Source organism: Scyliorhinus torazame, chromosome 8, assembly GCF_047496885.1.
Source record: "Scyliorhinus torazame isolate Kashiwa2021f chromosome 8, sScyTor2.1, whole genome shotgun sequence".
Taxonomy (NCBI): domain Eukaryota; kingdom Metazoa; phylum Chordata; class Chondrichthyes; order Carcharhiniformes; family Scyliorhinidae; genus Scyliorhinus; species Scyliorhinus torazame.
In genome coordinates this window covers 1,112,643-1,137,734 of record NC_092714.1, presented here as the reverse complement: position 1 = coordinate 1,137,734, position 25,092 = coordinate 1,112,643, and the positions used below count along the sequence as shown (strand labels likewise).

Sequence of the window (25,092 nt, the reverse complement as noted above, 5' to 3'; positions counted from 1 at the left end):
TGTGTGAGAGCAGTGCGAGAGCTGTGCGAGGGCTGTGCGAGGGCTGTGCGAGGGCTGGGCGAGGGCTGTGCGAGAGCAGCGCGAGGCCTGTGTGAGAGCTGTGCGAGAGCTGTGCGAGGGCTGTGCGAGGGCTGTGCGAGGGCTGTGCGAGGGAAGTGCGAGGGCAGTGTGAGAGCTGTGCGAGGGCTGTGTGAGAGCAGTGCGAGAGCTGGGCAAGAGCTGGGCGAGGGCTGGGCGAGGGCTGGGCGAGGGCTGGGCGAGGGCTGTGTGAGAGCTGGGCGAGAGCAGTGCGAGAGCTGGGCGAGGGCTGGGCGAGGGCTGGGCGAGAGCTGGGTGAGAGCTGGGCGAGGGCTGGGCGAGGACTGCGCGAGGGCTGTGCGAGGGCTGTGCGAGGGCTGTGTGAGGGCTGGGCGAGGGCTGGGCGAGGGCTGTGCGAGGGCTGGGCGAGGGCTGTGTGAGAGCTGGGCGAGGGCTGGGCGAGGGCTGGGCGAGAGCAGTGCGAGAGCTGGGCGAGGGCTGGGCGAGGGCTGTGCGAGGGCTGTGCGAGGGCTGGGCGAGGGCTGGGCGAGGGCTGGGCGAGGGCTAGGTGAGGGCTGTGCGAGGGCTGTGCGAGAGCTGTGTGAGAGCTGGGTGAGAGCTGGGTGAGAGCTGTGCGAGGGCTGGGCGAGGGCTGTGTGAGAGCTGGGCGAGGGCTGTGTGAGAGCTGGGCGAGGGCTGGGCGAGGGCTGGGCGAGGGCTGTGCGAGGGCTGTGCGAGAGCTGTGTGAGAGCTGGGTGAGAGCTGGGCGAGGGCTGTGTGAGAGCTGTGCGAGGGCTGGGCAAGGGCTGTGTGAGAGCTGGGTGAGAGCTGTGTGAGAGCTGGGTGAGAGCTGGGCGAGGGCTGTGCGAGGGCTGGGCGAGGGCTGTGCGAGGGCTGTGCGAGGGCTGTGCGAGAGCTGGGCGAGGGCTGTGTGAGAGCTGTGCGAGGGCTGGGCGAGGGCTGTGTGAGAGCTGGGCGAGGGCTGTGTGAGAGCTGGGCGAGAGCTGTGTGAGAGCTGGGCGAGAGCTGTGTGAGAGCTGTGCGAGGGCTGGGCGAGGGCTGGGCGAGGGCTGTGTGAGAGCTGGGCGAGAGCTGTGTGAGAGCAGTGTGAGAGCTGTGTGAGAGCTGGGCGGGGGCTGTGTGAGAGCTGGGCGAGAGCTGGGCGAGAGCAGTGCGAGGGCTGTGTGAGAGCTGTGCGAGAGCAGTGTGAGAGCTGGGCGAGAGCTGTGCGAGAGCTGGGCGAGAGCAGTGCGAGGGCTGTGCGAGGGCTGTGTAAGAGCAGTGCGAGGGCTGTGCGAGGGCTGTGCGAGGGCTGTGCGAGGGCTGTGCGAGGGCTGTGCGAGGGCTGTGCGAGGGCTGATGCGAGGGCTGTGCGAGGGCTGTGTGAGAGCTGGGCGAGAGCAGTGCGAGGGCTGTGTGAGAGCTGTGCGAGGGCTGTGTGAGAGCAGTGCGAGGGCTGTGTGAGAGCAGTGCGAGAGCAGTGCGAGGGCTGTGCGAGGGCTGTGCGAGGGCTGTGCGAGAGCTGGGCGAGAGCAGTGTGAGAGCTGTGTGAGAGCAGTGCGAGAGCTGGGCGAGGGCTGGGCGAGAGCAGTGTGGGAGCAGTGTGAGAGCTGTGCGAGAGCAGTGTGAGTGCTGGGCGAGAGCTGGGCGAGAGCTGGGCGAGAGCTGGGCGAGAGCTGTGTGAGAGCAGTGCGAGAGCTGTGCGAGGGCTGTGCGAGGGCTGTGCGAGGGCTGGGCGAGGGCTGTGCGAGAGCAGCGCGAGGCCTGTGTGAGAGCTGTGCGAGAGCTGTGCGAGGGCTGTGCGAGGGCTGTGCGAGGGCTGTGCGAGGGAAGTGCGAGGGCAGTGTGAGAGCTGTGCGAGGGCTGTGTGAGAGCAGTGCGAGAGCTGGGCAAGAGCTGGGCGAGGGCTGGGCGAGGGCTGTGCGAGGGCTGGGCGAGGGCTGTGTGAGAGCTGGGCGAGAGCAGTGCGAGAGCTGGGCGAGGGCTGGGCGAGGGCTGGGCGAGAGCTGGGTGAGAGCTGGGCGAGGGCTGGGCGAGGACTGCGCGAGGGCTGTGCGAGGGCTGTGCGAGGGCTGTGTGAGGGCTGGGCGAGGGCTGGGCGAGGGCTGTGCGAGGGCTGGGCGAGGGCTGTGTGAGAGCTGGGCGAGGGCTGGGCGAGAGCAGTGCGAGAGCTGGGCGAGGGCTGGGCGAGGGCTGTGCGAGGGCTGTGCGAGGGCTGGGCGAGGGCTGGGCGAGGGCTGGGCGAGGGCTAGGTGAGGGCTGTGCGAGGGCTGTGCGAGAGCTGTGTGAGAGCTGGGTGAGAGCTGGGTGAGAGCTGTGCGAGGGCTGGGCGAGGGCTGTGTGAGAGCTGGGCGAGGGCTGTGTGAGAGCTGGGCGAGGGCTGGGCGAGGGCTGGGCGAGGGCTGTGCGAGGGCTGTGCGAGAGCTGTGTGAGAGCTGGGTGAGAGCTGGGCGAGGGCTGTGTGAGAGCTGTGCGAGGGCTGGGCAAGGGCTGTGTGAGAGCTGGGTGAGAGCTGTGTGAGAGCTGGGTGAGAGCTGGGCGAGGGCTGTGCGAGGGCTGGGCGAGGGCTGTGCGAGGGCTGTGCGAGGGCTGTGCGAGAGCTGGGCGAGGGCTGTGTGAGAGCTGTGCGAGGGCTGGGCGAGGGCTGTGTGAGAGCTGGGCGAGGGCTGTGTGAGAGCTGGGCGAGAGCTGTGTGAGAGCTGGGCGAGAGCTGTGTGAGAGCTGTGCGAGGGCTGGGCGAGGGCTGGGCGAGGGCTGTGTGAGAGCTGGGCGAGAGCTGTGTGAGAGCAGTGTGAGAGCTGTGTGAGAGCTGGGCGGGGGCTGTGTGAGAGCTGGGCGAGGGCTGTGTGAGAGCTGGGCGAGAGCTGTGTGAGAGCTGTGTGAGAGCAGTGTGAGAGCTGTGTGAGAGCTGTGTGAGAGCTGGGCGAGAGCTGGGCGAGAGCTGTGTGAGAGCTGGGCGAGAGCTGTGCCTGGGCTGTGTGAGAGCTGGGCGAGAGCTGTGTGAGAGCTGTGTGAGAGCTGTGTGAGAGCAGTGTGAGAGCAGTGTGAGAGCTGTGCGAGAGCTGTGCGAGAGCTGTGCGAGAGCTGTGTGAGAGCTGTGTGAGAGCTGTGTGAGAGCTGGGCAAGAGCAGTGCGAGGGCTGTGCGAGAGCTGTGCGAGGGCTGTGTGAGAGCTGTGCGAGGGCTGTGTGAGGGCTGTGTGAGAGCTGTGCGAGGGCTGTGTGAGGGCTGTGTGAGAGCAGTGTGAGAGCTGGGCGAGAGCTGGGCGAGAGCTGGGCGAGAGCTGTGTGAGAGCTGTGTGAGAGCTGGGCGAGAGCAGTGCGAGGGCTGTGTGAGAGCAGTGCGAGAGCAGTGCGAGAGCAGTGCGAGGGCTGTGCGAGGGCTGTGCGAGGGCTGTGTGAGAGCTGGGCGAGAGCAGTGCGAGGGCTGTGTGAGAGCTGTGCGAGGGCTGTGTGAGAGCAGTGTGAGAGCAGTGTGAGAGCAGTGTGAGAGCTGGGCGAGGGCTGTGTGAGAGCTGGGCGAGAGCTGTGCGAGAGCTGTGCCTGGGCTGTGTGAGAGCTGTGTGAGAGCAGTGTGAGAGCTGTGTGAGAGCTGTGTGAGAGCTGTGTGAGAGCTGGGCGATAACTGTGTGAGAGCTGGGCGAGAGCTGTGTGAGAGCTGGGCGAGAGCTGTGTGAGAGCTGGGCAAGAGCTGTGTGAGAGCTGTGTGAGAGCAGTGTGAGAGCTGGGCGAGAGCTGGGCGAGAGCTGTGCGAGAGCTGGGCGAGAGCAGTGCGAGGGCTGTGTGAGAGCTGTGCGAGGGCTGTGTGAGAGCAGTGTGAGAGCAGTGTGAGAGCTGGGCGAGAGCTGTGTGAGAGCTGGGCGAGAGCAGTGCGAGGGCTGTGTGAGGGCTGTGTGAGAGCAGTGCGAGGGCTGTGCGAGGGCTGTGCGAGGGCTGTGCGAGGGCTGTGCGAGGGCTGTGCGAGGGCTGTGCGAGGGCTGTGCGAGGGCTGTGCGAGGGCTGTGCGAGGTCTGTGTGAGAGCTGGGCGAGAGCAGTGCGAGGGCTGTGTGAGAGCTGTGCGAGGGCTGTGCGAGGGCTGTGTGAGAGCAGTGCGAGGGCTGTGTGAGAGCAGCGCGAGAGCAGTGCGAGGGCTGTGCGAGGGCTGTGCGAGGGCTGTGCGAGAGCTGGGCGAGAGCAGTGTGAGAGCTGTGTGAGAGCAGTGCGAGAGCTGGGCGAGGGCTGGGCGAGAGCAGTGTGAGAGCAGTGTGAGAGCTGTGCGAGCGCTGTGCGAGAGCAGTGTGAGTGCTGGGCGAGAGCTGGGCGAGAGCTGGGCGAGAGCTGGGCGAGAGCTGGGCGAGGGCTGTGTGAGAGCAGTGCGAGAGCTGTGCGAGGGCTGTGCGAGGGCTGTGCGAGGGCTGTGCGAGGGCTGTGCGAGAGCAGCGCGAGGCCTGTGTGAGAGCTGTGCGAGAGCTGTGCGAGGGCTGTGCGAGGGCTGTGCGAGGGCTGTGCGAGGGAAGTGCGAGGGAAGTGCGAGGGCAGTGTGAGAGCTGTGCGAGGGCTGTGTGAGAGCAGTGCGAGAGCTGGGCGAGAGCTGGGCGAGGGCTGGGCGAGGGCTGTGCGAGGGCTGGGCGAGGGCTGTGTGAGAGCTGGGCGAGAGCAGTGCGAGGGCTGGGCGAGGGCTGGGCGAGAGCTGGGTGAGAGCTGGGCGAGGGCTGGGCGAGGACTGCGCGAGGGCTGTGCGAGGGCTGTGCGAGGGCTGGGCGAGAGCTGGGCGAGGGCTGGGCGAGGGCTGGGCGAGGGCTGGGCGAGGGCTGTGTGAGAGCTGGGCGAGAGCAGTGCGTGAGCTGGGCGAGGGCTGGGCGAGGGCTGGGCGAGAGCTGGGCGAGAGCAGTGCGAGAGCTGGGCGAGGGCTGGGCGAGGGCTGGGCGAGGGCTGTGCGAGGGCTGGGCGAGGGCTGGGCGAGGGCTGGGCGAGGGCTAGGTGAGGGCTGTGCGAGGGCTGTGCGAGGGCTGTGCGAGAGCTGTGTGAGAGCTGGGTGAGAGCTGGGCGAGAGCTGTGTGAGAGCTGTGCGAGGGCTGGGCGAGGGCTGTGTGAGAGCTGGGCGAGGGCTGTGTGAGAGCTGGGCGAGGGCTGGGCGAGGGCTGGGCGAGGGCTGTGCGAGGGCTGTGCGAGAGCTGTGTGAGAGCTGGGTGAGAGCTGGGCGAGGGCTGTGTGAGAGCTGTGCGAGGGCTGGGCGAGGCCTGTGTGAGAGCTGGGTGAGAGCTGTGTGAGAGCTGGGTGAGAGCTGGGCGAGGGCTGTGCGAGGGCTGGGCGAGGGCTGTGCGAGGGCTGTGCGAGGGCTGTGCGAGAGCTGGGTGAGAGCTGGGCGAGGGCTGTGTGAGAGCTGTGCGAGGGCTGGGCGAGGGCTGTGTGAGAGCTGGGCGAGGGCTGTGTGAGAGCTGGGCGAGAGCTGTGTGAGAGCTGGGCGAGAGCTGTGTGAGAGCTGTGCGAGGGCTGGGCGAGGGCTGTGCCTGGGCTGCGTGAGAGCTGGGCGAGAGCTGTGTGAGAGCAGTGTGAGAGCTGTGTGAGAGCTGGGCGGGGGCTGTGTGAGAGCTGGGCGAGGGCTGTGTGAGAGCTGGGCGAGAGCTGTGCGAGAGCTGTGCCTGGGCTGTGTGAGAGCTGTGTGAGAGCAGTGTGAGAGCTGTGTGAGAGCTGTGTGAGAGCTGGGCGAGAGCTGTGTGAGAGCTGGGCGAGAGCTGTGTGAGAGCTGGGCGAGAGCTGTGCCTGGGCTGTGTGAGAGCTGGGCGAGAGCTGTGTGAGAGCTGTGTGAGAGCAGTGTGAGAGCAGTGTGAGAGCTGTGCGAGAGCTGTGTGAGAGCTGTGTGAGAGCTGTGTGAGAGCTGGGCAAGAGCAGTGCGAGGGCTGTGCGAGAGCTGTGCGAGGGCTGTGTGAGAGCTGTGCGAGGGCTGTGTGAGGGCTGTGTGAGAGCTGTGCGAGGGCTGTGTGAGGGCTGTGTGAGGGCTGTGTGAGAGCAGTGTGAGAGCTGGGCGAGAGCTGGGCGAGAGCTGGGCGAGAGCTGTGGGAGAGCTGGGCGAGAGCAGTGCGAGGGCTGTGTGAGAGCAGTGCGAGAGCAGTGCGAGGGCTGTGCGAGGGCTGTGCGAGGGCTGTGTGAGAGCTGGGCGAGAGCAGTGCGAGGGCTGTGTGAGAGCTGTGCGAGGGCTGTGTGAGAGCAGTGTGAGAGCAGTGTGAGAGCAGTGTGAGAGCAGTGCGAGGGCTGTGTGAGAGCAGTGCGAGAGCAGTGCGAGGGCTGTGCGAGGGCTGTGCGAGGGCTGTGTGAGAGCAGTGCGAGAGCAGTGCGAGGGCTGTGCGAGGGCTGTGCGAGGGCTGTGTGAGAGCAGTGCGAGAGCAGTGCGAGGGCTGTGCGAGGGCTGTGCGAGGGCTGTGCGAGGGCTGTGCGAGGGCAGTGCGAGAGCTGTGCGAGGGCTGGGCGAGGGCTGTGCGAGAGCTGGGCGAGAGCTGGGCGAGAGCAGTGTGAGAGCTGTGTGAGAGCAGTGTGAGAGCTGTGTGAGAGCAGTGTGAGAGCAGTGTGAGAGCTGGGCGAGGGCTGGGCGAGAGCAGTGTGAGAGCAGTGTGAGAGCTGTGCGAGAGCTGTGCGAGAGCTGTGCGAGTGCAGTGTGACAGCTGTGCGAGTGCTGGGCGAGAGCTGGTTCGAGAGCTGGGCGAGAGCTGGGCGAGAGCTGGGTGAGAGCAGGGCGAGAGCTGGGCGAGAGCTGTGCGAGGGCTGTGTGAGAGGTGTGCAAGGGCAGTGTGAGAGCTGTGTGAGAGCTGTGCAAGGGCAGTGTGAAAGCTGTGCAAGGGCAGTGTGAGAGCAGTGTGACAGCTGTGTGAGAGCATGGTGAGAGCAGTGGGAGAGCAGTGGGAGCGCTGGGCGAGAGCTGTGTGAGAGCTGTGCGAGAGCAGTGCGAGAGCAGTGCGAGAGCTGGGCGAGAGCTGGGCGAGAGCTGGGCGAGAGCTGGGCGAGAGCTGGGCGAGAGCTGTGTGAGAGCAGTGTGAGAGCTGGGCGAGAGCAGTGCGAGAGCTGTGCGAGAGCAGTGTGAGAGCAGTTCGAGAGCAGTTCGAGAGCAGTACGAGAGTTGTGCGAGAGCTGGGGGAGAGCAGTGTGAGAGCTGTTTGAGAGCAGTGCGAGAGCTGTGTGAGAGTACAGGTCCACAGGTCACTGAAAGGGGCAACACAGGTGGAGAAGGTAGTCAAGAAGGCATACGGCATGCTTGCCTTCATTGGCCGGGGCATTGAGTATAAGAATTGGCAAGTCATGTTGGAGCTTTAGAGAACCTTTGTTAGGCCACATTTGGAGTATAGTGTTCAATTCTGGTCGCCACACTACCAGAAGGATGTGGAGGCTTTAGAGAGGGTGCAGAAGAGATTTACCAGAATGTTGCCTGGTATGGAGGGCATTAGCTATGAGGAGAGGTTGAATAAACTTGGTCTGTTCTCACTGGAACGACGGAGGTTGAGGGGTGACCTGATAGAGGTCTACAGCATTATGAGGCGCATAGACAGAGTGGATAGTCAGAGACTTTTTCCCAGGGTAGAGGGGTCAATCACTAGGGGGCATAGGTTTAAGGTGCGAGGGGCAAGGTTTAGAGATGATGTACGAGGCAAGTGTTTTACACAGAGGGTAGTGGGTGCCTGGAACTCACTACCGGAGGAGGTGGTGGAAGGAGGGACGATAGTGACTTTTAAGGGGCATCTTGACAAATACATGAATAGGATGGGAATAGGGGGATACGGACCCAGGAAGTGTAGAAGATTGTAGTTTAGACGGGCAGCATGGTCGGCACGGGCTTAACATAGAACATAGAAAATACAGCACAGAACAGGCCCTTCGGCCCACGATGTTGTGCCGAACCTTTGTCCTAGATTAATCATAGATTATCATTGAATTTACAGTGCAGAAGGAGGCCATTCGGCCCTTTGAGTCTGCACCGGCTCTTGGAAAGAGCACCCTACCCAAACTCAACACCTTCACCCAACACCAAGGGCAATTTGGACATTAAGGGCAATTTATCATTGGCCAATTCACCTAACCTGCACATCTTTGGATTGTGGGAGGAAACCGGAGCACCCAGAGGAAACCCACGCAGACACGGGGAGGACGTGCAGACTCCGCACAGTCAGTGACCCAAGCCGGAATCGAACCTGGGACCCTGGAGCTGTGAAGCAATTGTGCTATCCACAATGCTACCGTGCTGCCCTTGAGAACAAAAATCTACACTATATCATTTAACCGTAATCCATGTACCTATCCAATAGCTGCTTGAAGGTCCCTAATGTTTCCGACTCAACTACTTCCACAGGCAGTGCATTCCATGCCCCCACTACTCTCTGGGTAAAGAACCTACCTCTGATATCCCTCCTATATCTTCCACCTTTCACCTTAAATTTATGTCCCCTTGTAATGGTTTGTTCCACCCGGGGAAAAAGTCTCTGACTGTCTACTCTATCTATTCCCCTGATCATCTTATAAACCTCTATCAAGTCGCCCCTCATCCTTCTCCGTTCTAATGAGAAAAGGCCTAGCACCCTCAACCTTTCCTCGTAAGACCTACTCTCCATTCCAGGCAACATCCTGGTAAATCTTCTTTGCACCTTTTCCAAAGCTTCCACATCCTTCCTAAAATGAGGCGACCAGAACTGTACACAGTACTCCAAATGTGGCCTTACCAAAGTTTTGTACAGCTGCATCATCACCTCACGGCTCTTAAATTCAATCCCTCTGTTAATGAACGCGAGCACACCATAGGCCTTCTTCACAGCTCTATCCACTTGAGTGGCAACTTTCAAAGATGTATGAACATAGACCCCAAGATCTCTCTGCTCCTCCACATTGCCAAGAACTCTACCGTTAACCCTGTATTCCGCATTCATATTTGTCCTTCCAAAATGGACAACCTCACACTTTTCAGGGTTAAACTCCATCTGCCACTTCTCAGCCCAGCTCTGCATCCTATCTATGTCTCTTTGCAGCCGACAACAGCCCTCCTTACTATCCACAACTCCACCAATCTTCGTATCATCTGCAAATTTACTGACCCACCCTTCAACTCCCTCATCCAAGTCATTAATGAAAATCACAAACAGCAGAGGACCCAGAACTGATCCCTGCGGTACGCCACTGGTAACTGGGATCCAGGCTGAATATTTGCCATCCACCACCACTCTCTGACTTCTATCGGTTAGCCAGTTTGTTATCCAACTGGCCAAATTTCCCACTATCCCATGCCTCCTTACTTTCTGCATAAGCCTACCATGGGGAACTTTATCAAATGCCTTACTAAAATCCATGTACACTACATCCACTGCTTTACCTTCATCCACATGCTTGGTCACCTCCTCAAAGAATTCAATAAGATTTGTAAGGCAAGACCTACCCCTCACAAATCCGTGCTGACTATCCCTAATCAAGCAGTGTCTTTCCAGATGCTCAGAAATCCTATCCTTCAGTACCCTTTCCATTACTTTGCCTACCACCGAAGTAAGACTAACTGGCCTGTAATTCCCAGGGTTATCCCTAGTCCCTTTTTTCAACAGGGGCACGACATTCGCCACTCTCCAATCCCCTGGTACCACCCCTGTTGACAGTGAGGACGAAAAGATCATTGCCAACGGCTCTGCAATTTCATCTCTTGCTTCCCATAGAATCCTTGGATATATCCCGTCAGGCCCGGGGGACTTGTCTATCCTCAAGTTTTTCAAAATGCCCAACACATCTTCCTTCCTAACAAGTATTTCCTCGAGCTTACCAATCTGTTTCACACTGTCCTCTCCAACAATATCGCCCCTCTCATTTGTAAATACAGAAGAAAAGTACTCGTTCAAGACCTCTCCTATCTCTTCAGACTCAATACACAATCTCCCGCTACTGTCCTTGATCGGACCTACCCTCGCTCTAGTCATTCTCATATTTCTCACATATGTGTAAAAGGCCTTGGGGTTTTCCTTGATCCTACCCGCCAAAGATTGTTCATGCCCTCTCTTAGCTCTCCTAATCCCTTTCTTCAGTTCCCTCCTGGCTATCTTGTATCCCTCCAATGCCCTGTCTGAACCTTGTTTCCTCAGCCTTACATAAGTCACCTTTTTCCTCTTAACAAGACATTCAACCTCTCTTGTCAACCATGGTTCCCTCACTCGACCATCTCTTCCCTGCCTGACAGGGACATACATATCAAGGACACGTAGCACCTGTTCCTTGAACAAGTTCCACATTTCATTTGTGTCCTTCCCTGCCAGCCTATGTTCCCAACTTATGCACTTCAATTCTTGTCTGACAACATCGTATTTACCCTTCCCCCAATTGTAAACCTTGCCCTGTTGCACGTACCTATCCCTCTCCATTACTAAAGTGAAAGTCACAGAATTGTGGTCACTATCTCCAAAATGCTCCCCCACTAACAAATCTATCACTTGCCCTGGCTCATTACCCAGTACTAAATCCAATATTGCCCCTCCTCTGGTCGGACAATCTACATACTGCGTTAGAAAAGCTTCCTGGACACACTGCACAAACACCACCCCATCCAAACTATTTGATCTAAAGAGTTTCCACTCAATATTTGGGAAGTTAAAGTCGCCCATGACTACTACCCTATGACTTCTGCACCTTTCCAAAATCTGTTTCCCAATCTGTTCCTCCACATCTCTGCTACTATTGGGGGGCCTATAGAAAACTCCTAACAAGGTGACTGCTCCTTTCCTATTTCTGACTTCAACCCATACTACCTCAGTAGGCTGATACTCCTCGAACTGCCTTTCTGCAGCTGTTATACTATCTCTAATTAATAATGCCACCCCCCACCTCTTTTACCACCCTCCCTAATTTTATTGAAACATCTATAACCAGGGACCTCCAACAACCATTTCTGCCCCTCTTCTATCCAAGTTTCCGTGATGGCCACCACATCGTAGTCCCAAGTACCGATCCATGCCTTAAGTTCACCCACCTTATTCCTGATGCTTCTTGCATTGAAGTATACACACTTCAACCCCTCTCCGTGCCTGCAAGTACTCTCCTTTGTCAGTGTTCCCTTCCCCACTGCCTCATTACACGCTTTCGCGTCCTGAATATCGGCTACCTTAGTTGCTGGACTACAAATCCGGTTCCCATTCCCCTGCCAAATTAGTTTAAACCCTCCCGAAGAGTACTAGAAAACCTCCCTCCCAGGATATTGGTGCCCCTCTGGTTCAGATGCAACCCGTCCTGCTTGTACAGGTCCCACCTTCCCCAGAATGCGCTCCAATTATCCAAATACCTGAAGCCCTCCCTCCTACACCATTCCTGCAGCCACGTGTTCAACTGCACTCTCTCCCTATTCCTAGCCTCGCTATCACGTGGCACCGGCAACAAACCAGAGATGACAACTCTGTCTGTCCTGGCTTTTAACTTCCAGCCTAACTCCCTAAACTTGTTTATTACCTCCACACCCCTTTTCCTACCTATGTCGTTGGTACCAATGTGCACCACGACTTCTGGCTGCTCACCCTCCCCCTTAAGGATCCTGAAGACACGATCCGAGACATCCCTGGCCCTGGCACCCGGGAGGCAACATACCTTCCGGGAGTCTCGCTCGCGACCACAGAATCTCCTATCTATTCCCCTAACCATTGAATCTCCTACAACTATTGCTTTACTATTCTCCCCCCTTCCCTTCTGAGCCCCAGAGCCAGACTCAGTGCCAGAGACCTGGCCGCTAGGGCCTTCCCCCGGTAGGTCATCCCCCCCAACAGCATCCAAAACGGTATACTTGTTTTGAAGGGGAACGGCCACGAGGGATCCCTGCACTTTCTGCCTGTTTGTTTTTTTCCCCCTGACTGTAACCCAGCTATTCTTGTCCTGTACCTTGGGTGTGGTTACCTCCTTGTAACTCTTCTCAATCACCCCCTCTGCCTCCCGGATGATCCGAAGTTCATCCAGCTTCAGCTCCAGTTCCCTAACACGGTCTTTGAGGAGCTGAAGTTGGGTGCACTTCCCGCAGGTATAGTCAGCGGGGACACCGGTGGTATCCCTCACCACCCACATCCTGCAGGAGGAGCATGTAACTGGCCTAGCCTCCATCCCCTCTTACCTGACAGAATATAGCTGCCCTGTGGACTAACTAGATCTCCGCCCACCGACCCTGCTCCCAGTCAGCTACACTTTCTGTAAACTCCTGGCTCTCTTCGCACTCTTTGCGGAAATGTCGGAAACAAAATGGAAGGAGCGCCTTACTCCCTCCTCACCTAACTCCCTTGGTCACCAAACTCTCACTATCACACTCAAATGCACCAAATTCAGCACTCAGTGCAAACAAAGTCTGCACTGTAGGGGATCACTTTTATACTGTGAATCTAGCCTCTGAAAACCTGGCCTAATCCAATTAACTAATTAACAAGCTCCAGCTGCAAGTGCCTACAAGTAGAAGCCGGTTTAAAGCTTATTGAAAATTCACCTTCTTCTAAACCAAACAGCAACTTTTAAGTTAATTAACTAAATAAAAGAAAGACTAAACTTTAGATAAAAATGAAGCCTTATACTCCCTTGGTCACCAAACTCTCACTATCACACTCAAATGCACCAAATTCAGCACTCAGTGCAAACAAACTTGGAGGGCCGAAGGGCCTGTTCCTGTGCTGTACTTTTATTTGTTCTTTGAGAGAGCGGGATTAATTGAACAAGGGAAGGTTAGTGGAGACAGGTTATCTGTGAGGTCTAAGAGATGAAAGGTTAAAGGTGTGTCATGTGAGACTATCTTTAAGAAATGGGTGTTTATCAAATAGCTGCAGTGATGTCAGAGTGTGTGTGGAGCTGGGCTGGCTGTCTTTCACTTTTGTTTTTGAGCAGGCAGCTACAGTGTGTTTAGTTTTGTTTTGAGAGCTGGATAGCTGCAGGCAAAGCCAGCAGCTGTATAAGGATCTCTCTCTACAAGTTACAGACTGTCTTCAGCTCATTTGAGGATTTCAAAGTAATACCTGCTCTGTAGAGAATTTAAACCTGCTGTCTTTCTTTGAAAACATATGGATTGTGCTAGGAAAGATTAAGGGTTACTTATAGAGTACTGTATTCTTTGGGGGGAATATTTCAGTTGATAGTTGCTGAGATGTTTATTGTGTCAAACATGTTAACTGGATTCATATAATAAACATTATTTTGTTTTAAAAGTACTTTAGTTCTCTGTTGCATCACACCTGTAGAGTGGGCCGTGTGCTCCCCATAACCAAAATTTTAAAAATTAAAAAAAATCTATTAAAAGTTGTGGGTCAGGTGAACTCCATGATACACTTTGGGGTTCTCTAAACCCTGGCCCAGAACAGGTGTTAGGTTTGTACAATTCTAATGAGAGGATATGATGGGTTTGACTTTCAAGTAAATAGGTTGGATGCAAAATTTGCATTGTGAGATAAGTGGGGAATTGATTTTCCAGCTGTTGAATTTCAAAAGGGAGTTCAGAGGGGACAACGAACATTTGCATCTTACAGGGAATCCACGAGTCAACAGGGAAAAGTATATTAAATTTTACTGACCTAAAGTAGAGGCAAAATAGAAAACATGGAAATTTTTTATATTTGGAGAAGTTGAGTTCAAAGAAGTGTTTGAGAACTGAGATGAAAATGGGGAAAATATATTTCGGGAAAAATGTTTAACTGAGCTGGTGCGGCTGTGGGGGAGAGCCGTGAAGAGTGAGCTGCTGTGACCAGGCAGATACCCAGTGTTAAGCCAGGACAGTCTTTGTTTTAAAACAGTTTGTTTCTGAACTGCCTTTTGGAATTCCACATCATAGCGGAAGTGCCTGAGAAATCGTGAGGTGTACCTTTATTAAAGTTACAACAATTCCTTGACTTGGGTAATATTACTGGATTTTTATGGTTAAAATCTATAAAATCTGGGCTTGCTCAGTAATAACATTTGTAAAAGTAATTTAATTGTGTATTTTTGACCAAGCAGATTTTTTTGGGGTTGTTCTGGAAGACTGTATTATCTGTGTAGCTTTAATCTTGTGTGCTTAAGTTTTCTTTTCAATAAATCACTTAATTTTTACTGTAGTTCTATGCTTTTGGGGTCAGTAGCTTTCCCTCCTCGACTTCACAATAGATGGTTTATGATCAGTGAGACAGATCTCACTCTGGAGCTGGGCTTGCTCAGTTATAACATCTGATGTGGACGTAAGAATTTGTGAAAGAGCCTCATTATTAAAGCACATTATCTGCAATTCACCTCATTGTAGTTTGGATGGCCTTACTACTATACATCCACAGCTCCAAACACACCATCACTACTATACTTCACTACGATACAACCTGACAGAACAGAACAGTTCAAAGATGTGCAGGTTAGGTTACGAGTTTATGGGGATAGGGCAAGGGAGTGGACGTAGGTAGAGTGCTCTTTCGGAAGTTGGGTGCCTACTCAATGGACCGAATGACTCCTTCTGCAATGTAGGGATTCTATGAACAGGTCCATACACACGTTCCATCGTACAGGTTAGACACACCAGCGTGCGCGCGAACTCAGCTGCAAATGGGCACATGCGGGCACACAGCAGCATTTGCACTCATACACACCCACAGGTGCCAAACACACGCATACGTGCACCAACACACACACATGCGCCAAGCGGTACACAGACACACTAGGGGAGGCATAGTGGTATTGTCACTGGACGAGTAATCCAGAGACCCAGGTAATGCTCTGGGGAGCCGGGTTTGAATCCCACCAGGGCAGATGGTGGAATTTGAATTAAAAATATCTGGAATTAAAAGTCTAATGACAATTGTCGTAAAAACCTATCGGGCTCACTAATGTCCTTTAGGGGAGGAAATCTTTCGTCCTTACCCGGTCTGGTCTACATGTGACTACAGACCCACAACAATGTGGTTGACTCTTAAAAAATACACTCAGGGTGGCACGGCGCCGAGGACCCAGGTTCGATCCCGGCCCCAGGTCACTGTCCGTGTGGAGTTTGCACATTCTCCCCGTGTCTGCGTGGGTCTCACCCCCACAACACAAAGCTGTGCAGCGGAGGTGGATTGGCCACGCTAAATTGCTCCTTAATTGGAAATTCTTTTTTGAAAATGTTAAATGCTCTCAGTTCAAGGGCAATTAGAGATGGGCAGAAAATGCTGGCCGTCCCACATTACACATATCCCACGACAGAATAAAGAAAAAGGTGCAAACACACAGAGGTACGCACCAACACCCGCTTGCACGCACCAACACCAACGCCCGCTTGCACGCACCAACACCAACGCCCGCTTACACGCACCGTTGCACATACCAACACTTGTATGCAGACAAACGTGTACAGACATGCCCAAGATTCACTCACCGCTTCTCCCCAGCGGGCTCCCCCTTGACATGATCCACAACATGCATCTGGGAGACATCAGGAGCAAACACCTGGAACTCGGCCCCTCCACGACTCAGGTGAACCAAAATCCTGAAACGAAACTGGGCAAATTAATTCCACCCAAAGGTGAACACAGTGGATTTTAAAAAAAACCTCAGTAACTAGACTCCCCATGAGGACAGTCAGTGCACAGGCTGAGATACAGAGTAAAGCTCACGTTAGAACAGTCAGTGCACAGGCTGAGATACAGAGTAAAGCTCACGTTAGGACAGTCTGTGCACAGGCTGAGATACAGAGTAAAGCTCACGTTAGAACAGTCAGTGCACAGGCTGAGATACAGGGTAAAGCTCACGTTAGGACAGTCAGTGCACAGGCTGAGATACAGAGTAAAGCTCACGTTAGGACAGTCAGTGCACAGGCTGAGATACAGAGTAAAGCTCACGTTAGGACAGTCTGTGCACAGGCTGAGATACAGAGTAAAGCTCACGTTAGGACAGTCTGTGCACAGGCTGAGATACAGAGTAAAGCTCACGTTAGGACAGTCAGTGCACAGGCTGAGATACAGAGTAAAGCTCACATTAGAACAGTCTGTGCACAGGCTGAGATACAGAGTAAAGCTCACGTTAGGACAGTCTGTGCACAGGCTGAGATACAGAGTAAAGCTCACGTTAGGACAGTCTGTGCACAGGCTGAGATACAGAGTAAAGCTCACGTTAGGACAGTCTGTGCACAGGCTGAGATACAGAGTAAAGCTCACGTTAGGACAGTCAGTGCACAGGCTGAGATACAGAGTAAAGCTCACATTAGAACAGTCTGTGCACAGGCTGAGATACAGAGTAAAGCTCACGTTAGGACAGTCAGTGCACAGGCTGAGATACAGAGTAAAGCTCACGTTAGGACAGTCTGTGCACAGGCTGAGATACAGAGTAAAGCTCACGTTAGAACAGTCTGTGCACAGGCTGAGATACAGGGTAAAGCTCACGTTGGGACAGTCTGTGCACAGGCTGAGATACAGAGTAAAGCTCACGTTAGGACAGTCTGTGCACAGGCTGAGATACAGAGTAAAGCTCACGTTAGAACAGTCTGTGCACAGGCTGAGATACAGAGTAAAGCTCACGTTAGGACAGTCAGTGCACAGGCTGAGATACAGAGTAAAGCTCACGTTAGGACAGTCTGTGCACAGGCTGAGATACAGAGTAAAGCTCACGTTAGGACAGTCAGTGCACAGGCTGAGATACAGAGTAAAGCTCACGTTAGGACAGTCAGTGCACAGGCTGAGATACAGAGTAAAGCTCACATTAGAACAGTCTGTGCACAGGCTGAGATACAGAGTAAAGCTCACGTTAGGACAGTCTGTGCACAGGCTGAGATACAGAGTAAAGCTCACGTTAGAACAGTCTGTGCACAGGCTGAGATACAGAGTAAAGCTCACGTTAGGACAGTCTGTGCACAGGCTGAGATACAGAGTAAAGCTCACGTTAGAACAGTCAGTGCACAGGCTGAGATACAGAGTAAAGCTCACATTAGAACAGTCAGTGCACAGGCTGAGATACAGAGTAAAGCTCACGTTAGGACAGTCTGTGCACAGGCTGAGATACAGAGTAAAGCTCACGTTAGAACAGTCTGTGCACAGGCTGAGATACAGGGTCAAGCTCACGTTGGGACAGTCTGTGCACAGGCTGAGATACAGAGTAAAGCTCACGTTAGGACAGTCTGTGCACAGGCTGAGATACAGAGTAAAGCTCACGTTAGAACAGTCAGTGCACAGGCTGAGATACAGAGTAAAGCTCACGTTAGGACAGTCAGTGCACAGGCTGAGATACAGAGTAAAGCTCATGTTAGGACTGTCAGTGCACAGGCTGAGATACAGAGTAAAGCTCACGTTAGGACAGTCAGTGCACAGGCTGAGATACAGAGTAAAGCTCACGTTAGGACAGTCTGTGCACAGGCTGAGATACAGAGTAAAGCTCACGTTCGGACAGTCTGTGCACAGGCTGAGATACAGAGTAAAGCTCACGTTAGAACGGTCTGTGCACAGGCTGAGATACAGAGTAAAGCGCACGTTACACCAGGGTCACCAACTCTACTGGTTAAACTGAATAAGCATGGTGGCACGCTGGGGACAGATCAGAGTGGGCAAACTACAGGTGAGCGGATACTGCAGAAGATAGAACATAGAACATAGAACAATACAGCGCAGTACAGGCCCTTCGGCCCACGATGTTGCACCGAAACAAAAGCCATCTAACCTACACTATGCCATTATCATCCATATGTTTATCCAATAAACTTTTAAATGCCCTCAATGTTGGCGAGTTCACCACTGTAGCAGGTAGGGCATTCCACGGCCTCACTACTCTTTGCGTAAAGAACCTACCTCTGACCTCTGTCCTATATCTATTACCCCTCAGTTTAAAGTTATGTCCCCTCGTGCCAGCCATATCCATCCGCGGGAGAAGGCTCTCACTGTCCACCCTATCCAACCCCGATCATTTTGTATGCCTCTATTAAGTCTCCTCTTAACCTTCTTCTCTCCAACGAAAACAACCTCAAGTCCATCAGCCTTTCCTCATAAGATTTTCCCTCCATACCAGGCAACATCCTGGTAAATCTCCTCTGCACCCGCTCCAAAGCCTCCACGTCCTTCCTATAATGCGGTGACCAGAACTGTACGCAATACTCCAAATGCGGCCGTACCAGAGTTCTGTACAGCTGCAACATGACCTCCCGACTCCGGAACTCAATCCCTCTACCAATAAAGGCCAACACTCCATAGGCCTTCTTCACAACCCTATCAACCTGGGTGGCAACTTTCAGGGATCTATGTACATGGACACCTAGATCCCTCTGCTCATCCACACTTTCAAGAACTTTACCATTAGCCAAATATTCCGCATTCCTGTTATTCCTTCCAAAGTGAATCACCTCACACTTCTCTACATTAAACTCCATTTGCCACCTCTCGGCCCAGCTCTGCAGCTTATCTATATCCCTCTGTAATCTGCCACATCCTTCCACACTATCGACAACACCACCGACTTTAGTATCGTCTGCAAATTTACTCACCCACCCTTCTGCGCCTTCCTCTAGGTCATTGATAAAAATGACAAACAGCAACGGCCCCAGAACAGATCCTTGTGGTACTCCACTTGTGACTGTACTCCATTCTGAACATTTCCCATCAACCACCACCCTCTGTCTTCTTTCAGCTAGCCAATTTCTGATCCACATCTCTAAATCACCCTCAATCCCCAGCCTCCGTATTTTTTGCAATAGCCTACCGTGGGGAACCTTATCAAACGCTTTGCTGAAATCCATATACACCACATCAACTGCTCTACCCTCGTCTACCTGTTCAGTCACCTTCTCAAAGAACTCAATAAGGTTTGTGAGGCATGACCTCCCCTTCACAAAGCCATGCTGACTATCCCTGATCATATTATTCCTATCTAGATGATTATAAATCTTGTCTCTTATAATCCCCTCCAAGACTTTACCCACTACAGACGTGAGGCTCACCGGCCTATAGTTGCCGGGGTTGTCTCTGCTCCCCTTTTTGAACAAAGGGACCACATTTGCTGTCCTCCAGTCCTCTGGCACTATTCCTGTAGCCAATGATGACATAAGAATCAAAGCCAAAGGTCCAGCAATCTCTTCCCTGGCCTCCCATAGAATCCTAGGATAAATCCTATCAGGTCCCGGGGACTTATCTATTTTCAGCCTGTCCAGAATTGCCAACACCTCTTCCCTACGTACCTCAATGCCATCTATTCTATTAGCCTGGGGCTCAGCATTCTCCTCCACAACATTATCTTTTTCCTGAGTGAATACTGACGAAAAATATTCATTTAGTATCTCGCCTATCTCTTCAGACTCCACACACAATTTCCCATCCCTGTCCTTGACTGGTCCTACTCTTTCCCTAGTCATTCGCTTATTCCTGACATACCTATAGAAAGCTTTTGGGTTTTCCTTGATCCTTCCTGCCAAATACTTCTCATGTCCCCTCCTTGCTCGTCTTAGCTCTCTCTTTAGATCCTTCCTCGCTACCTTGTAACTATCCATCGCCCCAACCGAAACTTCACACTTCATCTTCACATAGGCCTCCTTCTTCCTCTTAACAAGAGATTCCACTTCCTTGGTAAACCACGGTTCCCTCGCTCGACACCTTCCTCCCTGTCTGACCGGTACATACTTATCAAGAACACGCAGTAGCTGATCCTTGAACAAGCCCCACTTATCCAGTGTGCCCAACACTTGCAGCCTACTTCTCCACCTTATCCCCCCCAAGTCACGTCTAATGGCATCATAATTGCCCTTCCCCCAGCTATAACTCTTGCCCTGCGGTGTATACTTATCCCTTTCCATCATTAACGTAAACGTCACCGAATTGTGGTCACTGTCCCCAAAGTGCTCTCCTACCTCCAAATCCAACACCTGGCCTGGTTCATTACCCAAAACCAAATCCAACGTGGCCTCGCCTCTTGTTGGCCTGTCAACATATTGTTTCAGGAAACCCTCCTGCACACACTGTACAAAAAACGACCCATCTATTGTACTCGAACTATATTGAAACATTTCAAGGATTAAATTAGAGGAAATGAAGGTGGCAGCAGCATTTTGCCTGGGACATCAGACAGCAGCTTTAATACAAACTGATCCAGCCTGAGATACACTGTCCCCATCAAACACTCCCTGGGCAGGTACAGCACGGGGTTAGATACAGGATAAAGCTCCCTCTACACTGTCCCCATCAAACACTCCCAGGACAGGTACAGCACGGGGTTAGATACTGAGTAAAGCTCCCTCTACACTGTCCCCATCAAACACTCCCAGGACAGGTACAGCACGGGTTAGATACAGAGTAAAGCTCCCCCTACACTGTCCCCATTAAACACTCCCTGGGCAGGTAGAGCACGGGGTTAGATACAGAGTAAAGCTCCCTCTACACTGTCCCCATCAAACACTCCCAGGACAGGTACAGCATGGGGTTAGATACAGAATAAAGCTCCCTCTACACTGTCCCCATCAAACACTCCCAGGACAGGTACAACACGGGTTAGATACAGAGTAAAGCTCCCTCTACACTGTCCCCATCAAATACTCCCAGGACAGGTACAGCACGGGGTTAGATACAGAGTAAAGCTCCCTCTACACTGTCCCCATCAAACACTCCCAGGACAGGTACAGCACGGGGTTAGATACAGAGTAAAGCTCCTGTTTTGTTACCTGTGTGGTAGGTAACATGTGCTACTCAAACCTTGGTTAATGATGAGGTAATCTGAATCTCGATGAAGAAGATTCGAACTCGTTCAGTAATAACAAAAGGTTATAACAATAATTGCATGAGTTCTTTACTTTAACTTTGATACTAGTGATAAGGTTAACAAGATCTAACTACGGTAACTATACGTACCTCCACTAGCCATCTGAACTAGTCTGCTATTGCCCTGGTCACAGTGCACCCAAAAGAGGAGAGAGACCCAATGTGGTTGCCTTTTATACCCCTGTTGGTCCGGCCCTCTAGTGATCATGTGGTGCTACTGATTACACATTCACCCCTTGTGTACATGCACGTATAGAGATCACTACATCCCCCTTTTTTTCATGTTACACATTTTCAGTATGTTGGAAAGAAAATTGAACAAACAGAATGGATGCAGTTTGCAAATGCATTACATAACATCAATGAGTTAATCCGTGAAATGTTAATACATTTAGTCTCTTAGGTTTTTCGTTTGCGTGAAACAGGTAGACAAATGTACATAGATGTTATGTTCAAGTTGTGATGATCTTGATGATTATCCAAAGTCAATTAATATTTATGAGTCCAATCTTAATAAAACAAAAATTGTGAGTCCAAACTTTATATGAATTTGTTCGGTTGTGTTGCTTTCTTCTTCTGTTGTTGAAGAGGTGATGTTTATGTCGTTATTTCTTTGTGAACGTCGTCGGTGTTCCTGCATTTATGTAACCAAGAAGTCATCAATGAGGTGTTTGAATGGTCAAATCACTTTGTTGTCTGATTTATGCTTTTTGTTTTATGCTTGTGGTAGCGATTCTGTGTCACATCTATGTTGTCTGACCTGGACTTTTTCCTGTGCTTGTGGTATTGATTCTGTATGTCATCTTTCTTGAAAGCTGGGTTGCTTGTTTGTTCTGGACCAGATGTGAATTTGTGAGATGCTTTGTCATGCCATGGCATGATTGTAGTCTTGTCATTGTTTTGCAGTGTGCTGTGGCATTGTCCTGCATGTACAGAGTTGTAGCATGCTGTACAGGTCGTTGTTTCATTGTTATTGTTTCTGTCGTTTCTGTCTTTGTTGTCGTTCTTGTTGTTGTTTTTGTCGTGCTTGTTGTATCTGTTTTTGTTTTATTCGCTGTCGTTCTTGTTTTTGTTGTTGTGCTTGTTGTTTCTGTTTTTGTTGTTTTCGTCGCAGTTCTTGTCATTTTTCTTGTCGTGTTTGTTGTTTCTGTTATGCTTCTTGTTCATGTAGTTTTTGTTGTGCTTATAGTTTTTGATGTTGATGTTCTTGTTCTTGTTTCTGCAGTGCTTCTTGCGGTTTTTGTTGTTCGTGTTGCGCTCAATGAGTCTTCCGTGTGGATGATTTAAGTCATTGTCACAGTTATTGGTGTCAATGTCCTTTGTGGTATCTGCTACATTGAGCGTTTCTTTGAGAATTTTGGGAATGATCTGGTGTTGCATCGATGTTGGTGACATCAGTCATTTGTGGTGGATTTGATTCCTCTTCTTTGCTTCCTTGGTACTCCTCTTCTAGAGTCATTTCAGGTTCATTTGAATCATCTGTGATCTCTTTGTGCTCCTTTTCTGGAGTTATTTCTGGTTCATTTGAATCACCTTTGGTTTCTTGGTGCTCCTCTACTGGAGTCAAAATCTTCACGATTTCATTTGACGTGGTCTCTCTGGACTCATGAGTAGCCCTTCTGATTGTTGAGTGCTTCTGTACAGACGAGCTGAGATCTGTCAGTCTCGCTGTGATCCTGCACATCCTGTATGTCGATTCTGATCACATTGTCACTATTCTCACATACAGTGGGTAGACATTCAGTGTCTTCTTGGTGGTTAAATGAGCTGGGTAGACTGTCATAGTCGTCTTCTGGTGGCTCAAATAAGCTGGGCAGACTTTCATAGTCTTTTTGTTGTTCACGTGAGCTTGGTAGACTTTCATAGTCTGCTGCTGGTTGCTCAGATAAGGTGGATAGACCATTTTAGTCTTGCTCATGCATGGCGTTCGCTATGGAGTGTTTGCTTGCTTCCATTTTTGAGTCTGTCAACAAGCTGTCTAAGGAGGCTTGCATCGCTCTCTCTGTGGAGGCTTGCATCGCTCTCTCTGTGGAGTCTTTCATTGCTCGCTCCGTGGAGTCTCTCATCGCTCTCTGTGTGGCATTGTTTTCTTCTTGGGTATTTGACAGGTTGCTGTCATCCAATGTATCGACGATCTGCCATGGCATCATGGTATTTGATTCATCTACCATGAGTAGAGTCGTTTTGAGCTTTGCAACCGTGTTGCTGATGCTGTGATCAGCATATCCGAATAACTCAGCCATGTCTGAGCAGTATTGTGTGTATTGTTCGATAGACAAATCATCTCTTTTTGTTTTGGAGTTGTTATCGTTCTCTTCATGTTCAATGAACAAATCATCTTCTTTGGTTTCAAATTTGTCATTGTGCTCTTCACTTTGGGTGGTGCAGACTGCTTGTTCCAGGGTGTTGTGAGTTATTTTCAACTGCTGGTGTAAGTTCGGGCATTGTTCAGACTTTTGAGGTAAGAAAATTGGGTTTTGTAGCTTTAAATGTTTTTGTTCATTTTTGTGCACTTCCCTTTTTAAGTGGGCGTGGTCTGGGTCCTCTGACGTCATGACGCTTGTGACGTCATGCGTAGGAATCGAATGCGCATGCGCAATTTGAGTTTCCTTTACTGTGCGCTCTTTTCGCAACTGTGTATGAGCGGCTTCTCGCGCATGCTCGCAAGTGCAGTTTGCCGTTTTGCTTCTTTTTGAGAAGTGCGCATGTGCGTACTGGCCGGAACGCTCTCGCACAAGATCGCTCCCAATCAAAAAGTGCTGTTGCATCGGGTGAGATCCTGCCTCTGCCTCGTGGTGAGCGTTCGCACCATTTTTACCGATTTTGTTTTCTAGATAATGATTCTGTGTTTGTAGAGACTCAATGTATTGATTTTGTTTTTGCTCATAAGCAAGGCATTTTTGTATAGCGATTTCTAGAGTTAGATACTTATTTTGTGAAAGTTCTTCCCTCAAATTATCAGATAGTCCAGAAATTAATTGATTCATTATCACAGTGTCTCTGAAATCAGCATAATCACAGCCTTGTGGTATTAACTTGAGATTTGTAATAAAATCAGTGACGGGCCCTCCGTTTCTCTGGTATTTATGACAAGAGTTAAATCATTCCAGCATCTTACCAGACTGACTTTACAGTGTTCATCAAATTTTTTGAGTATTACTTCTAATTTGGTGTTGTCTTTGCCTTATGAAGTAATTCAAGCAATTATAGATTTCTCTAGCCTCATGCCCTCCTATTGAGAGTAGAAGTGCTATTTTCGTTGCGTCAGTGGCCGTGCTTAAATCATTAGCTGCGATAAATATTTGGAATATCTGTTCAAACCTTTTCCAGTCGTAACTTAAATTACCAGTTGTTTCCAGCTGTCCTATAGCTCCAAAGAGTACCATCGAATCAGAAGGTCGTCGAGAATCCATTTGCTGCAAAGTCTTCCACAGTCAAATGTCCAGTCTGAATTTTCTTCTCTTTTTGTCTAACCTAATCTAACTAGTTCTGTTAAAGCCACTCGCCTGATACGATGTTTTGTTACCTGTGTGGTAGATAATATGTGCTACTCAATCCTTGGCTAATGATGAGGTATTCTGAATCTCGATGAAGAAGATTCAAACTCGTCCAGTAATAACAAAAGGTTTATTGAGTAACTATAACAATAATTGCATGAGTTCTTTACTTTAACTTTGATACTAGTGATAAGGTTAACAAGATCTAACTACGGTAACTATACGTAACTCCACTAGCAATCGGAACTAGTCTGCTATTGCCCTGGTCACAGTTGTTTCTGAAAATGAGTATTACGGCTAACATTTTACAGATCTTAACATTGATATACTGATTGAAAATTGATATCATGATTACATAATTCAGCAATAAACAATTGATAATAATAATTTCATGTATACAAATAAAATGATTATACAATAAAAGGTTGAGCATATGATCTAGTAATAAATGGTAACATGATTATCAAAATTGATGTAATTTATTAATAAATTATTAATAATAATTCACTAATAACTGAATAATAATGAAACTTTGTATTAGATGTGAAGCTTTTAAAAGAATCACAGACATTATCTTCTTGCTTAAGCAAACAGCTCAATAATAACTTTTAAAAAGTCAAAGTCTGAAAATGAAATATGATTGAGAGAGAGAGAGAGAGAGAGAGAGCTAATCTTCAACTTCAAACCAACAAAACAAAAACTAACATTCTACCACGAAACCTAATCAAAAACTAATCAAAAACTAATCTAAAACTAAACTCCAACTAAATTCAAACTTAAAACTCAAAATGGCGGGCTGAAACATCTTTAGTTATACCCTTTCATATCTGTCTTAAGTCATCTAATCGCACCCCAATATAATCCGAATTGGTTTGGGTCAGACTCCAACACATTTGATTTGACGGCAAGCCGTCC

General features: G+C 51.1%; 2 protein-coding genes across 2 annotated transcripts in view; one reads left to right on the top strand and one right to left on the bottom strand.

Annotated features, from left to right (window-relative positions):
- LOC140427619 (ribosomal RNA processing protein 1 homolog B-like) overlaps positions 1-25,092 on the top strand; it is a 944,136-nt gene that overhangs the window by 67,714 nt on the left and 851,330 nt on the right. The gene's annotated exons all lie outside the window — the stretch shown is intronic.
- LOC140427618 (glutamine amidotransferase-like class 1 domain-containing protein 3, mitochondrial) overlaps positions 1-25,092 on the bottom strand; it is a 58,650-nt gene that overhangs the window by 30,787 nt on the left and 2,771 nt on the right. The window contains exon 3 of the mRNA XM_072513030.1: positions 15,334-15,444. Coding sequence (XP_072369131.1) covers positions 15,334-15,444 — 111 coding nt within the window. The remainder of the gene's footprint in view (positions 1-15,333; positions 15,445-25,092) is intronic.